General features: G+C 37.0%; 1 protein-coding gene across 1 annotated transcript; it reads left to right on the top strand.

The window, feature by feature from the left end:
• The first annotated feature begins 2650 nt into the window (after positions 1 to 2650).
• LOC127942515 (adhesion G protein-coupled receptor E3-like) lies at positions 2651 to 21885 on the top strand. The gene is made up of 16 exons (XM_052538671.1): positions 2651 to 2717; positions 3302 to 3358; positions 3640 to 3671; positions 3904 to 3981; positions 4118 to 4349; positions 4658 to 4777; positions 8331 to 8506; positions 8598 to 8759; positions 8834 to 9040; positions 9115 to 9347; positions 9509 to 9575; positions 9657 to 9748; positions 9842 to 10004; positions 14644 to 14699; positions 18214 to 18297; positions 21798 to 21885. Exons 1-16 carry the CDS (start codon positions 2651 to 2653, stop codon positions 21883 to 21885), a joined length of 1914 nt encoding a protein of 637 aa, XP_052394631.1.
• The last annotated feature ends 1193 nt before the right edge of the window (positions 21886 to 23078 follow it).

Raw genomic sequence — 23078 nt, 5'->3', positions numbered from 1 at the left:
TAAACTCTGAAGCAGTGTTAAAAGTAACACTGAAGCAGAGTTGAAGTCAATGACATAATTAAGAAGTTAATTGAGATATGATTGACCATTATTGAAGACACATGATGTTAACAAGCAGAATCAACAAACAAGAAAATCACCATTGGTGTGTCACCATCATAGTGGTCAGTGTTCGCTTTACTTGGTATCTTGACCCTTCAGTTATTTACTTTAGCTTTTGTGTGGCTGTGGTAATTGAGTTATAACGTACATACAGACAGACCAGAGCTAAGCCAATCATGTGGTCTTGATAGTTGGTTTGAATCAATTTTCATGGAGTGACTTGAATGCCTGAGCTTACTGTGTATGTAAATTAGGTGAAAAAATGAGATCCAGCATTCTTGGCATAAAATGACATTTTTAAAAGTTAGTTCTACATAAAGAAATAGTCCTTTAGGGTAGACACACAGAAAACAAGAATAAGCGTGAGCATCACAACAATGGTGACCATAAAAAAAAAATAAAAAAAACGTTGTAGCCAATAAAAACTCATACATGGCTCCCATCTTGCATTGTGGCATGAATAAATTATGGGCTGAGCTTTCTTTTAAACTTTGTTTTCTAACTATATTTTATTTTTGCTATTTTTTATGGGAATTTTTAGTATCTAGATTTGTGATGTTCAGATTAGATCTGTTTAACTGAATATGCTATTTGTCACCATTGTTGAGATTCATACGCTGATTTTAGTTATCTTTGTGTGCCTAAAGTCAAGACTTTTAGATAAATAAAAAAAAAAAAACTCTGAATCAATTGCAAGAGATGCCTACAAAATGTGTAGGAAATACAGACTCTTTATTTGTGGAATCAGAGCTGATAAAATCGATAAGGGAAGTTTCACTTATAGAAGAGACTGAAAATGAGTTCAGTGAATCAGGTCAAACAATGATTACATTAAAACATAATCATTATAACCTGATGGTTTTTGCTCTTGGCTTGTCAAACTAATTTTAAATTCAAAATGTCACAAGCCAAGATCACAACTAAAGCAAACACTGACCACTATAATGGTGACACAAATTGTGATTTTCTCGTTTGGTGATTCTGCTTGTTAACATCCAGTGTTCATCACTTATGATCAATCAACACTTAATTAATCACATAAATATCTCATGAATATAGACACTGCTTCAGTGTTACTTTAACACTCTTTCAGAGTGGGACCATATATGCTGCGAGCAGTGTTAATTTAACACTCTGGCTTTTACTGTGTATAGGGAGGCTGTTGAAGAGTAAGGGAATCAGCAGACTGAAGGGAATGAGAAGGTATGTATCGGGTGACTAAATCACAGTTATAAAAAGGGGCAGTTCAATGGATAACTTTTGTATGTTAATGTTAGAGTTTTAAAAACAATATGTGACTGTATGGGAAGCCAATGCAAACTATAAAGCACGCCTGTGATATGCTGACGTGATGAAGTATATGTGATAATACGAGCTGCTGAATTCTGGGTATACTGCAGGTGTTTGATTAATTTAGTGCATTGCAGTAGTCAATCCTGGAAGTAACAAATGCATGAATAAGCCTTTCAGCATCAGGTGGAGTGAGGAAAGGCCTAATTCTTGCAATGTTTCTGAGGTGATGGAAAGCAGATTTTGTAATACTCTTAACGTCAGAGTCTAGTGTCAGATGAGTATCAAAAATTACTCCTAGGTTACGAGCCTGAGCAGATGGAAGTACTACACTGTCATCCATAATCAAATTAAGATTGCTACCCTTATGAATAGCCGCTGGTGTGCCAATGAGTAGAACCTCTGTTTTAGAACAATTCAGTTTAAAAAGATTATGGTGCATCCATGTTTTTATTTCCAGCACACACTCTGAAAGAACTGTTGAGGTGAGAATAGGATCAGACTTGGAGCTGATGTAAATTTGCATGTCATCTGCATAAAAGTGATACCCCAAACCATATTTCCTAATAATTTGTCCCAAAGGAAGCATATACACACTAAACAATATAGAACCCATTACAGATCCGTGAGGAACATCATGACATACCTGCCCAAATTCAGATTTGTTGTTTCCCAAAACAACAAACTGGGTACGATTAGTAAGGTAAGATTTAAACCAGTTAAGTACCGTACCAGTGATACCAAGCCATCTCTCCAGCCTGTTTATCAGGATAGAATGGCACACTGTATCAAATGCAGCACTAAGATCCAACAGGACCAGGATGGTGGAAGCTCCAGAGTCAGCTGAGATAAGCAGATCATTCATAACATGAACCAGGGCTGTCTCTGTACTGTGTCCCTTTCTAAACCCAGACTGAAAAGGTTCAAAAAGCTTGTTGGAAGAGAAGAGTGAGTGGAGCTATGTCACAACAACACGCTCTAAAACTTTAGCAAGAAAGGGTAAGTTTGAGATACTGTAGGTCTGTAATTAGATAGATCTGACTTATCCCATCCAGGCTTTTTAAGGACTGGTGTAATAGCTGCAACTTTAAGGGCTATTAGAACTGAACCAGTAGTGAGGGAGGTGTTCACAATGTTCAAGATGAAGGGACAAATTTACGAGAGACATCCCTTTAGAACAGATGTTGGGATTGGGTCAAGAGTACATGTAGTTGTATTCATTGCCATCACTAATTTCAGAATACAATCATTAGTGACTATGTTAAAACTAGAAAATGCCTTTTCGGGAAAGCTAGATGGAAAGATCAAAGGAACTGCAGAGCAGGGTACCAAACTGATAGACTTATAGATTTTTTTTTTTTTTTTTCTGTGAAGAAACTGAGAACTTGTTACACTCCTGTACAGAGGAATAAATTGGTGCCTTGATTGGTGCAAGAATTCTGTTGATAGTCTTAAAAATCTTATTTGGTTTGCAGCACCATCCATCACTAATAATAGATGAGTAGTACTTTGTTCTTGGTGCTTTGAGTGCATCAGCGTATTGACTCAAATGACCGTCATACATAATCCTATGAACTGTCAAACCTGATTTCTTATTTTGACGTTCAAGCTGCCTGCTTTTAATCTTCTTAGCCCTTGACTCAGTGGTGTACCAAGGAGATGATTTACTAAATGAAACAACACTTTCTCTCCTAGGGCAAGGCACCGAAGCCCCAACTGCTCCCCAGACACTGCAGCAAAAATGGTTGCCGACTGCTTTGTCTGTGTCCGCTACTAACTGTTGTGTGTGTGTGTGCACTTGGATGGGTTAAATGCAGAGCACGAATTCTGAGTATGGGTCACCATACTTGGCCATGTCACTTTCACTTACTCTTTGTTTGTTGACTTGATATTCATCCATTTTTTTCAGCTGTTATTAACATCATCAGCACTGACACAACAGTCACAGCAAAAACGACCTTCGCTGGTAATGTAGTCTGTTGTTTCCTCTGTTGATTGTGTTTTGGCTAAATGTTTGTGGATCTGAAGAATTGAACAGCTTTTTTTTTTTTTTGGCTCCAGGTAAAGACGAGGAATGAAAGTGTTAAATGTGCAGTTGCAGATTATTTATTTTTATGAATGTCTATTCACAAGTTTTTTGTTACAAGTTGTTATGCCTTTAGATTAAAAAGTGGTAATAAAAAAGATCTTTCCATTTTGCTTAGCTTTTTTATTTTATTGTCCTCCTGTTGATTTCTGTCATTGCAGTTATAAATATAACGCAGCAAAAAGGATGCACCGTAAGTTAAGTTTCTAAAATTGAATTTTTATTGAGCTGGATTATTAGATTTTCTCAATAACAGTCCAGAGATATAAGACATAAGAAAATAGGATGTACATTGTGGATATTTAAAATATGAAAGTCCACATAAACAAACCAGTTTTGATTGCTATTAATGTTGCAAAAAAAAAAAAATATTAATATCACGGAGCCTGTTTGATTTGTCATATAAAGCTCAATTGTTATTTCAGAGTCAGACCTCTGGAGGATGTTTTGATAATCTTTTTGCACAGATCGAGAACATTACAGCTCAAGTTCTTCCTTTGGATGTAAGTGTTCATATAAAATGATAAAAAAATTATCTAATCTGTGTCAGGTTTATAATGATTGACAGGCAGCAGTGTTTTATTGGTATTCTTTAGGTTTACATGTAGAGTAACAGTATTTTTCTGATCAATGAATTAGACTGTGACCAACATTTTGTCTATGGCCTTCAACACATCAGAGAACATTTTAGAAACATCATCATCATCATCGTCATCATCATCACCATCATCATCACCATCATCATCAGCCAACCAAGTTAAACTTGCCTCCTTTGGAAACCGTGTGTTAAAAACCAGTGAGAAACTAATTTCTACATTAGTGAAGCCGACAGACACAAGTGACAATGTCAGTTTTGTTCTTCCCACTGTAGGTAAGAGGAGATACAATTATTATGTTGGCTAACATTCATGTACATGTTACTATTAATGTAGCAAGTTAAATAAGAGACAGCGTTCAAACTACATCAGAGATGGAAAAACCCAACAATTATGAATATTAATTTTTATTTGTTTGTAAATTCAGTGAATGAATTTGACTTAACTGAAAAAACGTATAATAATAGAAACAAACGAGAGAACCGAGCAGAGAAGCAGAGAAACCAAAACACAACAGAACAGAAATGTGACAATATATAAATAAATTAATATAGCACATAACTGCTTTTTTATTTTTAATCAGAGGGTCAAGTCTTCATGGTTGGACCTCAGGTCACCTTAGATAAAATCCCTCGACTCGACACAACAAATTCTTCTGTGGACATCGATCTCATAGGGATCGCCAAGAACAACAATGAAACAAGTATGAGAAATTTAATTGCAATTAAAAATAAATAAATAAATCATGAAAATTGACAACATGCCATTACCACTAAATGTCTAAGGTTATGTATGTAACCCTGGATCCTTGAAGAAAAGAGACACTGCGTCGATGACGCTTTGGGGAAAGCCTCCAGCATGACCTCTCTGAATATGTGTGCAATCAGTCCAATGGATGGGCGAGACATCATAGGCAGATGAAGTCAGAGACCAGGAAGCATAAAAGCATGAGCGGCAAAGCCGGCAGTCAGCCTCAAAGGATGAAGCCAATGCCAGCCAGAGATGCCGGAAGTGTGGCATTGTGATGCAGCATCTCGTTCCTTCAAGGAACCGGGATTACAAAGGTAACCTAAGATGTTCCTCTTCAGGAACTCGAGCAGCATCGATGACCCTTTGGGGAACAAGAATGCCCATGCCGCCAGACTTCCAACTCTCTACCTAGTGTGGAAGAGCAGAGCTAAACCAAGAGATGGAGACAGGAGCCTGACAGTAATCGGGCACAATCCATCCCGGTGCACTCTCTCCAGAACTCTTGATAGCAGAACAATTGGGGGGGGGGGGTGTACAGATGAAGCCTCGGCTACGTCTGTACCATGGTGGAGCCCCGGTGGAGCTGGATGAGTCACAGGAAGCCAGAGGTGACAGTGCAATGTCTCTCGAGTCGCAAACAGATCCACCCGAATCTGGTTAACCTCTCCAACTTTGCTTCATCACCATTCCTCAGGCCTCAGCCCCTGCCTCAACAGGAAGTCTGCTCACATATTAAGATAACCAGGAATGTGGACTGCTCTCCGCGAGAGGAGTTCACCCTGGGACCACACAAGGATCTGGTATGGTAGTTTGTATAAACCGCGTGAGCGCAGAACTCCTTGGTGCTTGATGTAAGAGACCACTGCTGTGTTGTCGGTGCGCAGCAACACATGGTGACCTCTTAGGTCTGGGAGAAAGTAATGTATTGCTCGAAGCATGTGCAGTGAGGATTGATTCGATCCAAACAGTTGACATACATGCCTGCATCATGGTCAAATCCCACACCCCGTTTCTCTGTACTGGAGAAACCTTGACTTGGCCTGTGCAACTGTGCTGAACTTCAGTCCCTTGACTTAGTGGTTCAAAAAGTGCACATTAAAAAGGAGAAACACCTCATCCTTCCTCGGAATAGTGAAGTACTGGCTGTAGGACCCGGACTCTGCAACCCGAGGAGGGAACACCTCGATGGCCTCCATCCTCAGAGAGAGTCTACTTCTGTTCCATTACCAGAGCCTGTTTGGGGCCCACCAGAACTGGATTCTGTGGCCTCTCACTACAGTGTGCAGGACCCATTGAGACACATTTGAGCTCAACTCTGACTCTAGCATCTGCGGAGTACAGAAGTGACGCCCCTGGCACGAGGGGCTGGAACACGGTTGGGAGTGCTCCGCCCAGCAGCCCCTTACCGCCTCAACCTCCTCAGAGGAAGAGAGGTGAACACGTTTTCTCACACAAGAAATTACATCCCAAGAGCCCCTGTACATCTAACATCAAATAATGAGATAAATATGTCATTGTATTCTTCAGAATTAGATGTAGTCAACAACCAGACAATTCAACACTGTCTGATATAGAAAAAGTCAAATAAAAATGAAACAATGTAATATATGCGTTGCCTCGGCAGCATGCCTATTTTTATTTTTTTGCCACTCAGTCACACAAACAACACCAATCTCCTCAGAGTAAGATGAATGCTGCAGCAAGCTCTGCCTCAGAGGGAAAAGAAACTGCAGCGCGGGCTTCCAAGCCCCGAGAACGAGCTCTAGATCTAATGAACACGGGTAGAGATAGGATGCGCCGTCTTCAACTCATTCGCCAGATCATGTGCGATTCCCGCAATCACGGTTGCCGCCATGCCTCAGCAGCAGCTGACCGCAACAGCAAGATCGCATGCACTGACACACTCCTCGGAGCATGCCCGGCGAGAGCGGAGTGATTAACAGTGAGAAAAGCACAATCAGCCCCCTGAGAGCAGACTGCACGAGCTCCACTCTTCATTAATTCTGCTTATTATAATATTAGACATAATATGCTTGTGTAACTGGTGCTTGTGCAACTGGTGAGCTCATCGACGCCTTCCACATCAAACTTCTCAGAGAAAGTCAGGCAGTGCGTCGTGCCCTCTCACTGGGGAGAAAGTACTGCAAACGCAGGCTTCCAAACCCCCGAGAGCGGGCGCCGGATCTGGTGGTTAAGGAAGAAGATAGAAACTTGCCCGTCTACATTCTTTCCAGCGGTTTCGAAAGCGAAACCCGCGAGCACAACCACATCTCCACCTCGGCGAAAGCGGGGCAGGCACCGCGAGAAATGCCAGTGAAGGCTCCCTCCTTAAAGAGAGCCTTCTTAGTGTGAAGCAAAATGCTCGCATCTCAGCCGTCAACTCCCTCGAGAGCTGATACTGCTGATACTGATTTACTCTCTAGCAGACAACACACGAGCTGCGACAAATGGAGTTTATCAGTGGACAAACTACAGTAAATAAGACTCACAAGCAGATAGCTACTGACACACACACAGAGCGCTTGCTGATAACAGAAAGCTGACTGCCGGCTTCACTGCTCTTGCTTTATGTTTCCTGGTCTCTGACGTCACCCGCCTATGACGTTTCGCTCATCCATTGGACTGATAACACATGTTATTCAGAGACGCTGGAAGCGTTTCCTAAAGTGTCATTGACACAGCTTGAGTTCCTAAAAAAGAACCATATATGTGACCAATGCTGGCAAAATGAGTGACAATCACAAAATTGTCAAAAATTAGTCATCTTTAAGTTTACATTATCCCTTAAATACCTTCAGAATGATGTATGATTTGTTGGTGTTGGATGAAAAATGACTGAGATAAACCTGTTTGATGTGGATAGAAGTCATCAAAGTCAATTTTGAGAAAAATGGAGTTAAAGTTTTCTGAAGTTTCCAAAGCAAAATCAAAGAGCAATGTTGCATCTTTTCCTCCTGTTCTTTTCTTAATAATAATTACTATATTAATAATCACAATACAGTTTTTTTTTATTTCATCTTTGTTATTATAAATAAGAACAGATACAAAAAAAACTGTAGAATAGATATAAGAATGAAACAATGCATTACCTTTTTCATTTTAGATATAAACAAAAGCATTCAAGAAAAACAAATAATCACATTTAAAAATCCCTTTAGACTGTTCATTAAAAATAAATGATTAAAACTACAATCAAGAGGAGCGATTGATTCCGTTTTCTTTTATTGTTAGATTAACTTTGAGACAGACGGCCGATATATTAAAACCAACAGTAAAGCACAGAGCTAATATAATATTACACACATCAGATGATTTTCCCTAACAGTTCCCCTATCGTTCATTTAAGACATAACAGGTTATGTTTGCTTGTACCCTGAGCCTGTAGCTTAAAATTAGCAAGTGTGCATTCCAAGCTCATTTTGTCAGCACACATCACAAATACTTTATTTTTTGTTTTTGTTGTTTTAATATAGTATTACATTTCTGTCTCTGTCACATAGGATCAGCTGCTGTGGCTTTCATGAGCTACAACACAATGGAGAATCTATTGAAGCCAGACTTCTTCAACACATCCAGTGACACAAATAAAACCATGATGTCCACTGTGATCTCAGCTACTCTTCCCAAAACGACCAACACTAAGCTAACTAAACCAGTCAACTTCACCCTCAAACACATCAGAGTGAGAGACTGAAATGTGCTTTTGTTTTATCAGAGCACTGATGAAAAAATCTAATATTCAATGTTCTGATACTTTCTTCATCTTTCTGCAGGAGTTTGATCCCAACGGTTCTCTTTTCTGTGTGTACTGGAATATCAGCGAGTGGATTGTAGATGGTTGTTTTGTTTTAAAGTCCAACAGCAGCCACACTGTGTGTTCCTGTGATCATCTGTCCACATTCGCTCTCATCATGCAAACCAGCCGTCAGTCAGAGGTACAGAACATTTCTAGTTTACACTGAAGAACAGCACAGATTTGGTACTCATGTTCTCTCACATGTTTTCTCAGAGCGACTCACTAATGGAGCTGTTGAATTTGGTGTGTGTGACCGTGGGGCTGGTGTTCTTCACTTTGGCCCTGTTGACCTTTGCCCTCTGTCAATGGAGTCCTGGAGTGAATAATGTGGCTCGAATCAACATCTGCATCAGTCTTCTGTTGGCTCACCTTCTGTTTCTGCTCACACAGCGGTTCCTGAGCCTCATACAGCCTCTGCAGGTGAGAATGATGGAGCCCTACAGCTCAGCACAGACTCACTGAGAATCATCATAACTCTCTCTCATGGTCCCCAGGTGCTGTGTGCCGTGATCTCAGGACTTCTGCACTTCCTCTTTCTCTCCGGCTTTGTGTGGATGTTCATTGAAGCTTTCCTGCTCTTCATCTGTGTAAAGAACCTATCACAGATCAGCTCCAAAAAGAGGGAGGTTCTTAGCAGTGGATTCCTGTGTGTGATTGGATATCTGGTTGCTCTGGTTGTGGTGTGTGTGTCTGTCGGTCTGGTTCCTGAAGGCTACGGCAGCAAAGAGTGAGTCAGGATGTTTAAAAATTGAGTAGATTAAATAAAGACTGTTAGTTGGACTGACAACTCACTGATCTTTTGAACAATGCTGCTCTCTGATAGATACAATTTTATGTATTTCAAATGATTAAGATAAATATGGATTTTTGAAATGCCTTTTCCAACAGCTGCTGGATTAAAAAGGAAAAAGGTTTTATCTGGAGTTTTCTGGGTCCTGTTTGGGTCATACTAGCAGTAAGTTCTAGATACAGACATTTTTCACATTGGCTGTTGAAGCGAAAATAATTAAAGTGAACATGTTTCTTATTTTTGCAGATGAACACAATCCTCTTCATCAGAGTCATCTTCACTCTGAGCTCAACTCTCAGAAGTCTAAATGCTGAAGTTTCACAGATGAAACAAACAAAGTATTATGCATTATAATTAATTCTACCACTTTTAATAAAGTAACACGTTACAATGAAGACTATTGAAGTATTTATTTCTATGTTACTCTGCAGGATCATGGTGTTTAAAACACTGGCTCAGTGTGTGATTCTTGGTTGCTCCTGGATTCTGGGTTTCTTCACTAATGGCAGTAAGGTGCTGGAGATCCTCTTCCTGATCTTGAACTCCCAGCAGGGAACCTTCATCTTCCTGATCCATTGTGTCTTGAATAATGAGGTCAGGCAAAATTTTCATCATTACCTGCTTCTTTTGCTCCTTATAAACTCCATCAAGCTCCCCACTGGGCAAAGTTACGTCCAGTGGACGTCTTTTTATGTCTTTGCTGATGTTGAAAAGACGTCCACTGAGGAGCCAGAATGAAAGTTTTCATGACGTCTTTTTTTGACGTCTTCTGTACGTCCGATTTAGACGTTCAGGGAACCTCCTTACAAGGTTAAAAACTAGTTCAAAAGTGGTCAGTAGAAATATTTTCAACATCATTTAAGGTTCATTTAGGCATAACTTATACTGTTTCTGGACCAAATCAACACTCTCAGGATGCAATAGATTCATGTTATTTCAATGTAATTTCCAGACACTGTGTTTGTCTTAAAATCAAGAAAATAAAATAATCTTTATGAAATAATGAAATAAACGACTATTGAGCATGTGGTAAAATCAACTGCAAATCAAAGACATTAAATATCTGAAGATCTCAGCAGAGGAGGATCAAACATATGGAGTCAAAATCCTAAAAGTGTTGATTTGGTCCAGAAACAGTATAAGCTATGCCTAAATGAACCTTTAATGATGTTGAAAATATGTCCACTGTCCATGTTTTAACTAGTTTTTAACCTTGTAAGGAGGTTTGTGAATGTCTAAATCAGAAGTACAGAAGATGTCAAAAAAAGACATAATAAAAACTTTCATTCTGGCTCCTCAGTGGACGTCTTTTTAATGTCAGCAAAGACATAAAAAAATGACGTCCACTGGACGTAACTTTGCTGTACGTACGTTGAACGTAACTTTAATGTTTCAAGCATGTCGCGTTGATTTGATGTCGCATTTTTATTGGCTGCTAAGTAAACGTGCATTGTAGCAGCAAACACACAGTACGCTGATCATTCTGAATTTCTGACACTGCCAGAAAATGATTGTAGGCTATCTTTGGTCGAAAGACCATGACAATGGGCATCTTTGGGGTGGGGGTGGGTGGAGTTACATCACATTACGTGGTTACGTGAAATCATCTAATTACAACTCTATATTAACTGCAATCAACAACAGACTAAAACAAAGTATTATAATTAAACACACCATAATTATCAATGGGAGCACTGGGCTGGTTTCCCTTCAATGATATGATCCCAATGAGGGGGGATGGGTGACAGTGAGGCTCGATGTGTGTTGCAAATGTACCTTTGTTTTTGTTGCTGTGAGCGCAGAAAAAAAACACTTTGCCAGTCTTTCTATAATCTGAATGATTATAGACCGGTGGCACTCACCTCCATTCCTGCTAAGCGCCTTGAGAGGCTGGTCACCAATTAAATTAAGAGTGCAATACTACCATCACTTGACCCACACCAATTTGCATACAGACAGAACCGGTCGACTGAGGACGCCATCGCCACCGTGCTCCACACGTTATTAGTACATCTTGAGCACAAGAACAACTATGCGAGTCTCCTCTTTGTCAACTTTAGCTCTGCCTTTAATACAATTAGGCCACTTAAACTCAGAGCCAAACTGTACCATCTTGGCATAAACAACTCGCTGTGCAACTGGATTGTGTACTTTTTGACAAACCGAACACAGAGGGTTAGGGTAGGCAAGCACTTGTCCTCCACCCTTTTAATTAATACCGGGCTCCCCCAGGGGTGAGTGCTTAGCCCTTTGCTATACTCTCTATTCACACATGACTGCTCTGTTTCTTTTTGCTCCAATCTCATTGTTAAATTTACCGACGATACAACATTGCTCGGACTCATCAATAATAACAATGAGGTGGACTACAGGACTGAAGTGCAACATCTTGTGTCATGGTGTGTCAGTAATAACCTCTCTTTGAATATCAAAAAGACTAAGGAGATCATTGTGGACTTCCCCAAAAGCAGACCCAATCACAATCCTCTCTTTATTGACAATGAGGTGGTAGAGAGGGTGCCACACTTCAAATTTTTGGGTGTATCTATGACTGAGGACCTGTCCTGGGGAACCAAGATCAATGCAGTGACAGGAAAGGATCAGCAACGCCTCTACTATTTGAGGAAACTGAGGAACACTAGGATTCCAAAACAGCTGATGGTCAATTTCTACAATTGCGCTATCAACAGTGTTTTGACATATAGTTTATTGGTGTGGTACTCTAGCTGCACTAAGGACCATCAGCAGGCACTCCAACACGCGGTAAAAACAGCGGGTAGAATCATTAGGACCATTCTCCCAGAGATCAGCGCCATTTATGACACACATTGTCTGAAGAGAGTACAGAACATTCTGCGGGTCCGGTATCATCCAGCCTATCACCTGTTCCACCTGCTGCCCTCAGGCAGAAGGTACAGGTCAATTGGTGTCAGTAAAACCAGATTGGCTAACAGCCTGTATCCTTATGCAGTAAGGCTGCTAAACCGTGCCCTTTGTCACTATTAGACTTTGCAATAACTACATCAATTCCAACTGTGACCATACCCTTCGTTTTTGTAAAGTATCTTGTTATCAAGAGCTAATGTCACTGGTTCAGTGTTCTAACAACTACATACTTTTGATGTGCCATGTTTACATAGGGGGTAATTATTATTTATTATTATCTAATACTTGGAGGGGATCTGCACTGGTGTTAGTGCACTTTAATATATCATGTAGTGTTGTTGTTGTATGCTCCAATGCAATTTCGTTGTTGATCTTAAATGACAATGACAATAAAAGTAAATTGAATTGAATTTACCAAATGTCCAGAAAATGTTGGAAATGTCAAATGTGCCCTTTGACACTTGCTGTCCACTCAATTGCAACTTGGCTTTGAATGCAGATACTTTGTCTGCCAATTTGTTGTCATTCTCCCCAGCAGTGACAAATTAGGTTCATTGAGCAGGTTGAACATGTCAGAAAGGTATGCAAGTGTACCAATCCATTACTTTTCATTGAAGTGTGCTGCCAGTCGTGACGTTTTTCTGAAATCGTGCCCTATGTAAATTACACAGCAAAACCCCCAGTGTTAATTTAACACTCTGAGTGTGGACACATATAAACACTAAAGCAGTGTTAAAAGTAACACTGAAGCAGAGTTGAAATTAATGAAATAATTAAGAAGTTAATTGAGTTATGATTGACCATTATTGAAGACACCTGATTTTAACAAGCAGAATCACCAAATGAGAAAATCACAATTTGTGTATCACCATTATAGTGGTCAGTGTTTACTTTAGTTGGGATCTTGACCCTTCAGTTATTAACTTTAGATTTTGTGGGGCTGTGGTAACTGAGTTTATAACATACAGACAGACCACAGCGAAGGCAATCTTATGGATTTGATTGTGGTTTGGACTGATTGTCATGGATTGACCTGAATGACCCGAGTTCAGGTTTCTTTACTGTGTTATTAATTAAAAAAGTGATCCAGTGTTTTTGCCATAATGATATGTTTTTAAAAGCTAGTTCTACATAAAGAAAGAGTTCTTTAGTTTGGACACACAGACATCAAAAATGAGTGTGAGCATCACAACAACGGTGACCATCAAAAAAGCATGTTGTAGCCGATAAAAACTCATCTCTGGCTCCCATCATGCATTGCGGCATGAATAAATTATGAGCTTAACTGTCTTTTTAACTTTTCATTCTAACTATATTTTATTTTTGCTGTTTTTATGTGAAACTTTTAGTATCTACGTAGTTTTGTGATGTTCAGAGTAGATCTGTTTATCTGAATATGCTGTTTGTTACCAGTGTTGAGATTCATATGCTAATTCTTCTTATCTGTGTGTGCCTAGACTTAAAACTCCTTCACAAGCCTAGATCACAACTAAAGCAAACACTGATCACTATAATGGTGACACACAAATTGTGATTTTCTCATTTGGTGATTCTGCTTGTTAACATCAGGTGTCTTCAATAATGGTCAATCATAACTAAATTAACTTCTTAATTATCTCATTAACTTCAACTCCACTCCAGTGTTACTTTTAACACTGCTTCAGTGTTTATATGAGTCCACACTCAGAGTGTTAAATTAACACTGGGGATTTTGCTGTGTAGATATAAATCAAAATTTTGTTGTCGCTGTTGTTATAATTCTTAATGTGAGTTTTTGAGCCATTTGAGTCACAATGAATCAGACAAAAATGCTGAAGTCCCCCTCCATTGCACAAATGGTAATGTCCAACCATTGCTTAGCACTTTCACCAACAGCTTTATGACTGTCGTTTGACTGGACAGGTCCCTCTGAAAGTGCTGCCCAATGGATTGTTTTGCATTGCTGGTCAAAGACAGACAGTTTTCCCAAATATCAACATAAATTCAAATGTGATATTGAAAAGCTAAATTGAAAAAAAAAAAAAATTATAATAATAATTTAAAGTGTCATACATTTTAGACACAATATTGTCTGTTTTTGCTATTTCAACAATGAAAATGGTTCCAGACAAAACCACAGCAGAACTTTTGTGTTTCTCAGAGCAACACTGTAGTGTTTGTTTCATTCCAGAATAGATCTGCCAGATTAATGCCAGATTCAAGGTAAAAATAATAGACAGACAAACAGACAGCTAGTTTTCTTCAAACACATTGCCTTACCTTCTTTTGGTCTCAGTTCATTAGTTCAGAGGTTAATTAAACTGATCTCATGAAGTCACTCATATCCTCTCGTCTAATTCTTGTTCAGGTCAGGCAGCAGTACAGGAAGTTCTTCAGATGTCTTTGCAGTGGACGCAAACAACAGTGAGGACTACAGAACCATGTTCTTAGTGTAAAACATACTGCACAAGAGCCAATGTGATACATGCTATTATATATAACAGAATCAATGATTTTGGATATTAAATCTCATAGTTGCTGTTCCTTCCTGTAAATTATAAAAAAACATGCTATTCATTTATTCAGATTTTCTTGGTGAAGGGTTAACAAATATGTTTTACAGATCCCTGGAAATAATCCAACTTTTCAAATTACTGCTATCTTAATAAATAACTAAAATGTTTCCTCTACATGGACCTCTTTTAGACTATATTACCTAAAATTCTAATCTGCCTAATACAACATATGCCATATAAATGCAAAATGTATTTTCAAGAGGGAGGTCTGCAGATTTTAAAGGTATTGTGATATATTTAAAACTATAAAATGCAACATATTTTGCAACTACTTGTGAATGACTATTTTTTAGGTTACGTTCTTTTTTTCCCTGTATCATTAAAATGTTTGTTACAAAATATCTTAAAATAATAAACAATAATATGATTATTATAATTCAGCATAAAAACAAAACAAAACAAAAAACAAACACCATCATAGATGACTCTGATTTGATGAATTGAGAGAAATCCTCTACTTTGAAATATGAAATGATCAGGCCATACAGCAGTTCTGTATTTAACATCAACATAACTTCAATACCACGACTTAGGTGCCCTTGAGCAAAGCATTGAACCCCCAATGCTCCCCGGGCGCCGCAGCATAAATGGCTGCCCACTGCTCCGGGTGTGTGTTCACAGTGTGTGTGTGTGTGTTCACTGCTCTGTGTGTGTGCACTTCGGATGGGTTAAATGCAGAGCACAAATTCTGAGTATGGGTCACCATACTTGGCTGAATGTCACGGCACTTTCACTTTCATAACTCTTAGAATTTTAACTGCACAAATTCCATTAATTTTACAACATGAGTCAATAATCAAGGTTTGAAGCATGCATCAGACTTAAAATATCCATCTTATTGAGAAAGTTAAGCAAATAATGTTGTGACTATCGTTTATGAGCTGAGACAAAACCTAATGATCAATTATTATCAGCTGCCAATGTGGGTTAAAAATGAGAATAACACACAAAGCATTGTGTAGAAGGTTTTTTTTTAAATACTCTGTGACCTGTGAGCTATTTTCATTTATACATTTGTAGATGAATTTAAATTTGTGGGTTACTTATCAGGATGATTAACAAATTAAACATCTCTGTAAACATGTAAACACACTGAAAAAAGTAATAAGTAAATTTACTTAATTTTTATTTGGCAAGTTTTTGCACAAGCATTTTTCAAGTAAATTTAACACATTTGGAAATTAAGTAAATCTACTTAACTAAGTTAAGTAAAAAAAATAAAAATAATAATAAGTACATTTTATTGAGTAAAATTTAATTAAATAATATTAAATTAATGTATTTAGCAGACACTTTTATCCAAAGCGACTTACAGTGCATTCAGGCTAACAATTTTCACCTATCATGTGTTCCCGGGGAATCAAACACACAACCTTACACTTGCTAATGCAATGTTCAACCACTGAGCTACAGGAACACTTCAAGATTTTGTGAAAAATAAGTGAAAATTTCACTTACTTACTTTTTTATTTTGGAAAAGTTTTTACACTAACAAAAAACCCGAAACAGATATTCTAGAAATTTCTAAATGTAAGATGTTTTTTTTTTTTTTTAAATAGTTTTATCAAATGAGGGTAAATAAGTCTCTCACTTCTGTCCCTTTTAACCAGTTTACAGCAAAGATAAATATTCTGCAATTAAGAAAACAGACAAAAGAAATAGCACTGTAAAACCCGATAAGTAAACTTTACTCAAACCGTTTGAGTAAATAGATTGCCTTGATTTAAACCATGTAAGTTTTAAAACTTTGCATTTAAGTAATTAAGTGATTACCTAAGTGCTGATTGAGAATTAGTGATGAAAAGCTGCTGTTAACAAACAGAATCACTGAAGAAAAGAGAAACACAAGAACTACTACAACTGACACAGCCTTAGATGAAATCAACTGAAATAAAATACATGAAATCTCTCAAGATCTGATTAAACAACCCCACAAACAGCATCACCAGCTCCACTTATTAATAACCAGACTGACTTTATTTCTGTCAGACGTCTACAGAAGATCTTATTGAGAATGAACTAAGGTTTAGCTGTTGATTTATTGTTTCATTTGAAGTAACCATGTTAGAGATCAGTGTTTGCTTTAGTTGAGCTCTTGACCCTTGACTTAGTCTTTTCTCTGGCTGTTATAACCATGTGTTTCTAAAACGCATTTGTTGTACCTCAAAAGCCCAGAAGAAATGCCATCAGGTGTTAACCTGTATCTAGGTGTAGATTGTTATACTTTATATTGGTGATGATAATCATCAATTATTGAACTGTACAGAGTCTAATCTCTGATGATATAGGTGTTGTGTAATTTGATTGATTATAGTTAAAGTGATTCTAAGAGCCAGTGCTTCTGTGCTAATCAGTTAATGCAAATGACTTTTCCAACAGTGTGGACTTCTACGGTGTCAAACAGTCACACAAAGACATCAATAATCAGAATATGAATCTCAACAATGGTGACCATAAAAGAAAAATGCTGCAGAGCATGCTGGGAGCCATGGATGAGTTTTGTACTACAATAGTACCCAGAATGCATTGCAGCATGTTTTTTTTCGTCACCATTGTAGAGGTTAATATTCTGATTATTGATGTCTGTGTTTGACCAATTACTGGCATAGAAATATGTATGTGTACAAAATGTTTAGAAAGTCATTTTTATATTAACTGATTATCACCGAATCATTGGCTCTTAATGTCACTTTTACTAAAACCACTTCTACTAATTACCCAACACCTACTTATCATATATAAATCAAAATTTTGTTGTCGCTGTTGTTATAATTCTTAATGTGAGTTTTTGAGCCATTTGAGTCACAATGAATCAGACAAAAATGCTGAAGTCCCCCTCCATTGCACAAATGGTAATGTCCAACCATTGCTTAGCACTTTCACCAACAGCTTTATGACTGTCGTTTGACTGGACAGGTCCCTCTGAAAGTGCTGCCCAATGGATTGTTTTTCATTGCTGGTCAAAGACAGACAGTTTTCCCAAATATCAACATAAATTCAAATGTGATATTGAAAAGCTAAATTGAAAAAAAAATATATATTATAATAATAATTTAAAGTGTCATACATTTTAGACACAATATTGTCTGTTTTTGCTATTTCAACAATGAAAATGGTTCCAGACAAAACCACAGCAGAACTTTTGTGTTTCTCAGAGCAACACTGTAGTGTTTGTTTCATTCCAGAATAGATCTGCCAGATTAATGCCAGATTCAAGGTAAAAATAATAGACAGACAAACAGACAGCTAGTTTTCTTCAAACACATTGCCTTACCTTCTTTTGGTCTCAGTTCATTAGTTCAGAGGTTAATTAAACTGATCTCATGAAGTCACTCATATCCTCTTGTCTAATTCTTGTTCAGGTCAGGCAGCAGTACAGGAAGTTCTTCAGATGTCTTTGCAGTGGACGCAAACAACAGTGAGGACTACAGAACCATGTTCTTAGTGTAAAACATACTGCACAAGAGCCAATGTGATACATGCTATTATATATAACAGAATCAATGATTTTGGATATTAAATCTCATAGTTGCTGTTCCTTCCTGTAAATTATAGAAAAACATGCTATTCATTTATTCAGATTTTCTTGGTGAAGGGTTAACAAATATGTTTTACAGATCCCTGGAAATAATCCAACTTTTCAAATTACTGCTATCTTAATAAATAACTAAAATGTTTCCTCTACATGGACCTCTTTTAGACTATATTACCTAAAATTCTAATCTGCCTAATACAACATATGCCATATAAATGCAAAATGTATTTTCAAGAGGGAGGTCTGCAGATTTTAAAGGTATTGTGATATATTTAAAACTATAAAATGCAACATATTTTGCAACTACTTGTGAATGAGTAGATTGCATTTGACTATTTTTTAGGTTACGTTCTTTTTTTCCCTGTATCATTAAAATGTTTGTTACAAAATATCTTAAAATAATAAACAATAATATGATTATTATAATTCAGCATAAAAACAAAACAAAACAAAAAACAAACACCATCATAGATGACTCTGATTTGATGAATTGAGAGAAATCCTCTACTTTGAAATATGAAATGATCAGGCCATACAGCAGTTCTGTATTTAACATCAACATAACTTCAATACCACGACTTAGGTGCCCTTGAGCAAAGCATTGAACCCCCAATGCTCCCCGGGCGCCGCAGCATAAATGGCTGCCCACTGCTCCGGGTGTGTGTTCACAGTGTCTGTGTGTGTGTTCACTGCTCTGTGTGTGTGCACTTCGGATGGGTTAAATGCAGAGCACAAATTCTGAGTATGGGTCACCATACTTGGCTGAATGTCACGGCACTTTCACTTTCATAACTCTTAGAATTTTAACTGCACAAATTCCATTAATTTTACAACATGAGTCAATAATCAAGGTTTGAAGCATGCATCAGACTTAAAATATCCATCTTATTGAGAAAGTTAAGCAAATAATGTTGTGACTATCGTTTATGAGCTGAGACAAAACCTAATGATCAATTATTATCAGCTGCCAATGTGGGTTAAAAATGAGAATAACACACAAAGCATTGTGTAGAAGGTTTTTTTTTAAATACTCTGTGACCTGTGAGCTATTTTCATTTATACATTTGTAGATGAATTTAAATTTGTGGGTTACTTATCAGGATGATTAACAAATTAAACATCTCTGTAAACATGTAAACACACTGAAAAAAGTAATAAGTAAATTTACTTAATTTTTATTTGGCAAGTTTTTGCACAAGCATTTTTCAAGTAAATTTAACACATTTGGAAATTAAGTAAATCTACTTAACTAAGTTAAGTAAAAAAAATAAAAATAATAATAAGTACATTTTATTGAGTAAAATTTAATTAAATAATATTAAATTAATGTATTTAGCAGACACTTTTATCCAAAGCGACTTACAGTGCATTCAGGCTAACAATTTTCACCTATCATGTGTTCCCGGGGAATCAAACACACAACCTTACACTTGCTAATGCAATGTTCAACCACTGAGCTACAGGAACACTTCAAGATTTTGTGAAAAATAAGTGAAAATTTCACTTACTTACTTTTTTATTTTGGAAAAGTTTTTACACTAACAAAAAACCCGAAACAGATATTCTAGAAATTTCTAAATGTAAGATGTTTTTTTTTTTTTTTAAATAGTTTTATCAAATGAGGGTAAATAAGTCTCTCACTTCTGTCCCTTTTAACCAGTTTACAGCAAAGATAAATATTCTGCAATTAAGAAAACAGACAAAAGAAATAGCACTGTAAAACCCGATAAGTAAACTTTACTCAAACCGTTTGAGTAAATAGATTGCCTTGATTTAAACCATGTAAGTTTTAAAACTTTGCATTTAAGTAATTAAGTGATTACCTAAGTGCTGATTGAGAATTAGTGATGAAAAGCTGCTGTTAACAAACAGAATCACTGAAGAAAAGAGAAACACAAGAACTACTACAACTGACACAGCCTTAGATGAAATCAACTGAAATAAAATACATGAAATCTCTCAAGATCTGATTAAACAACCCCACAAACAGCATCACCAGCTCCACTTATTAATAACCAGACTGACTTTATTTCTGTCAGACGTCTACAGAAGATCTTATTGAGAATGAACTAAGGTTTAGCTGTTGATTTATTGTTTCATTTGAAGTAACCATGTTAGAGATCAGTGTTTGCTTTAGTTGAGCTCTTGACCCTTGACTTAGTCTTTTCTCTGGCTGTTATAACCATGTGTTTCTAAAAGCATTTGTTGTACCTCAAAAGCCCAGAAGAAATGCCATCAGGTGTTAACCTGTATCTAGGTGTAGATTGTTATACTTTATATTGGTGATGATAATCATCAATTATTGAACTGTACAGAGTCTAATCTCTGATGATATAGGTGTTGTGTAATTTGATTGATTATAGTTAAAGTGATTCTAAGAGCCAGTGCTTCTGTGCTAATCAGTTAATGCAAATGACTTTTCCAACAGTGTGGACTTCTACGGTGTCAAACAGTCACACAAAGACATCAATAATCAGAATATGAATCTCAACAATGGTGACCATAAAAGAAAAATGCTGCAGAGCATGCTGGGAGCCATGGATGAGTTTTGTACTACAATAGTACCCAGAATGCATTGCAGCATGTTTTTTTTCGTCACCATTGTAGAGGTTAATATTCTGATTATTGATGTCTGTGTTTGACCAATTACTGGCATAGAAATATGTATGTGTACAAAATGTTTAGAAAGTCATTTTTATATTAACTGATTATCACCGAATCATTGGCTCTTAATGTCACTTTTACTAAAACCACTTCTACTAATTACCCAACACCTACTTATCATATATAAATCAAAATTTTGTTGTCGCTGTTGTTATAATTCTTAATGTGAGTTTTTGAGCCATTTGAGTCACAATGAATCAGACAAAAATGCTGAAGTCCCCCTCCATTGCACAAATGGTAATGTCCAACCATTGCTTAGCACTTTCACCAACAGCTTTATGACTGTCGTTTGACTGGACAGGTCCCTCTGAAAGTGCTGCCCAATGGATTGTTTTTCATTGCTGGCCAAAGACAGACAGTTTTCCCAAATATCAACATAAATTCAAATGTGATATTGAAAAGCTAAATTGAAAAAAAAATATATATTATAATAATAATTTAAAGTGTCATACATTTTAGACACAATATTGTCTGTTTTTGCTATTTCAACAATGAAAATGGTTCCAGACAAAACCACAGCAGAACTTTTGTGTTTCTCAGAGCAACACTGTAGTGTTTGTTTCATTCCAGAATAGATCTGCCAGATTAATGCCAGATTCAAGGTAAAAATAATAGACAGACAAACAGACAGCTAGTTTTCTTCAAACACATTGCCTTACCTTCTTTTGGTCTCAGTTCATTAGTTCAGAGGTTAATTAAACTGATCTCATGAAGTCACTCATATCCTCTTGTCTAATTCTTGTTCAGGTCAGGCAGCAGTACAGGAAGTTCTTCAGATGTCTTTGCAGTGGACGCAAACAACAGTGAGGACTACAGAACCATGTTCTTAGTGTAAAACATACTGCACAAGAGCCAATGTGATACATGCTATTATATATAACAGAATCAATGATTTTGGATATTAAATCTCATAGTTGCTGTTCCTTCCTGTAAATTATAGAAAAACATGCTATTCATTTATTCAGATTTTCTTGGTGAAGGGTTAACAAATATGTTTTACAGATCCCTGGAAATAATCCAACTTTTCAAATTACTGCTATCTTAATAAATAACTAAAATGTTTCCTCTACATGGACCTCTTTTAGACTATATTACCTAAAATTCTAATCTGCCTAATACAACATATGCCATATAAATGCAAAATGTATTTTCAAGAGGGAGGTCTGCAGATTTTAAAGGTATTGTGATATATTTAAAACTATAAAATGCAACATATTTTGCAACTACTTGTGAATGAGTAGATTGCATTTGACTATTTTTTAGGTTACGTTCTTTTTTTCCCTGTATCATTAAAATGTTTGTTACAAAATATCTTAAAATAATAAACAATAATATGATTATTATAATTCAGCATAAAAACAAAACAAAACAAAAAACAAACACCATCATAGATGACTCTGATTTGATGAATTGAGAGAAATCCTCTACTTTGAAATATGAAATGATCAGGCCATACAGCAGTTCTGTATTTAACATCAACATAACTTCAATACCACGACTTAGGTGCCCTTGAGCAAAGCATTGAACCCCCAATGCTCCCCGGGCGCCGCAGCATAAATGGCTGCCCACTGCTCCGGGTGTGTGTTCACAGTGTCTGTGTGTGTGTTCACTGCTCTGTGTGTGTGCACTTCGGATGGGTTAAATGCAGAGCACAAATTCTGAGTATGGGTCACCATACTTGGCTGAATGTCACGGCACTTTCACTTTCATAACTCTTAGAATTTTAACTGCACAAATTCCATTAATTTTACAACATGAGTCAATAATCAAGGTTTGAAGCATGCATCAGACTTAAAATATCCATCTTATTGAGAAAGTTAAGCAAATAATGTTGTGACTATCGTTTATGAGCTGAGACAAAACCTAATGATCAATTATTATCAGCTGCCAATGTGGGTTAAAAATGAGAATAACACACAAAGCATTGTGTAGAAGGTTTTTTTTTAAATACTCTGTGACCTGTGAGCTATTTTCATTTATACATTTGTAGATGAATTTAAATTTGTGGGTTACTTATCAGGATGATTA

This window comes from Carassius gibelio, chromosome A1, assembly GCF_023724105.1.
Source record: "Carassius gibelio isolate Cgi1373 ecotype wild population from Czech Republic chromosome A1, carGib1.2-hapl.c, whole genome shotgun sequence".
NCBI lineage: Eukaryota > Metazoa > Chordata > Actinopteri > Cypriniformes > Cyprinidae > Carassius > Carassius gibelio.
The sequence above is the reverse complement of the archived record's forward strand: the minus strand, read 5'-3'. Positions and strand labels throughout refer to the sequence as shown.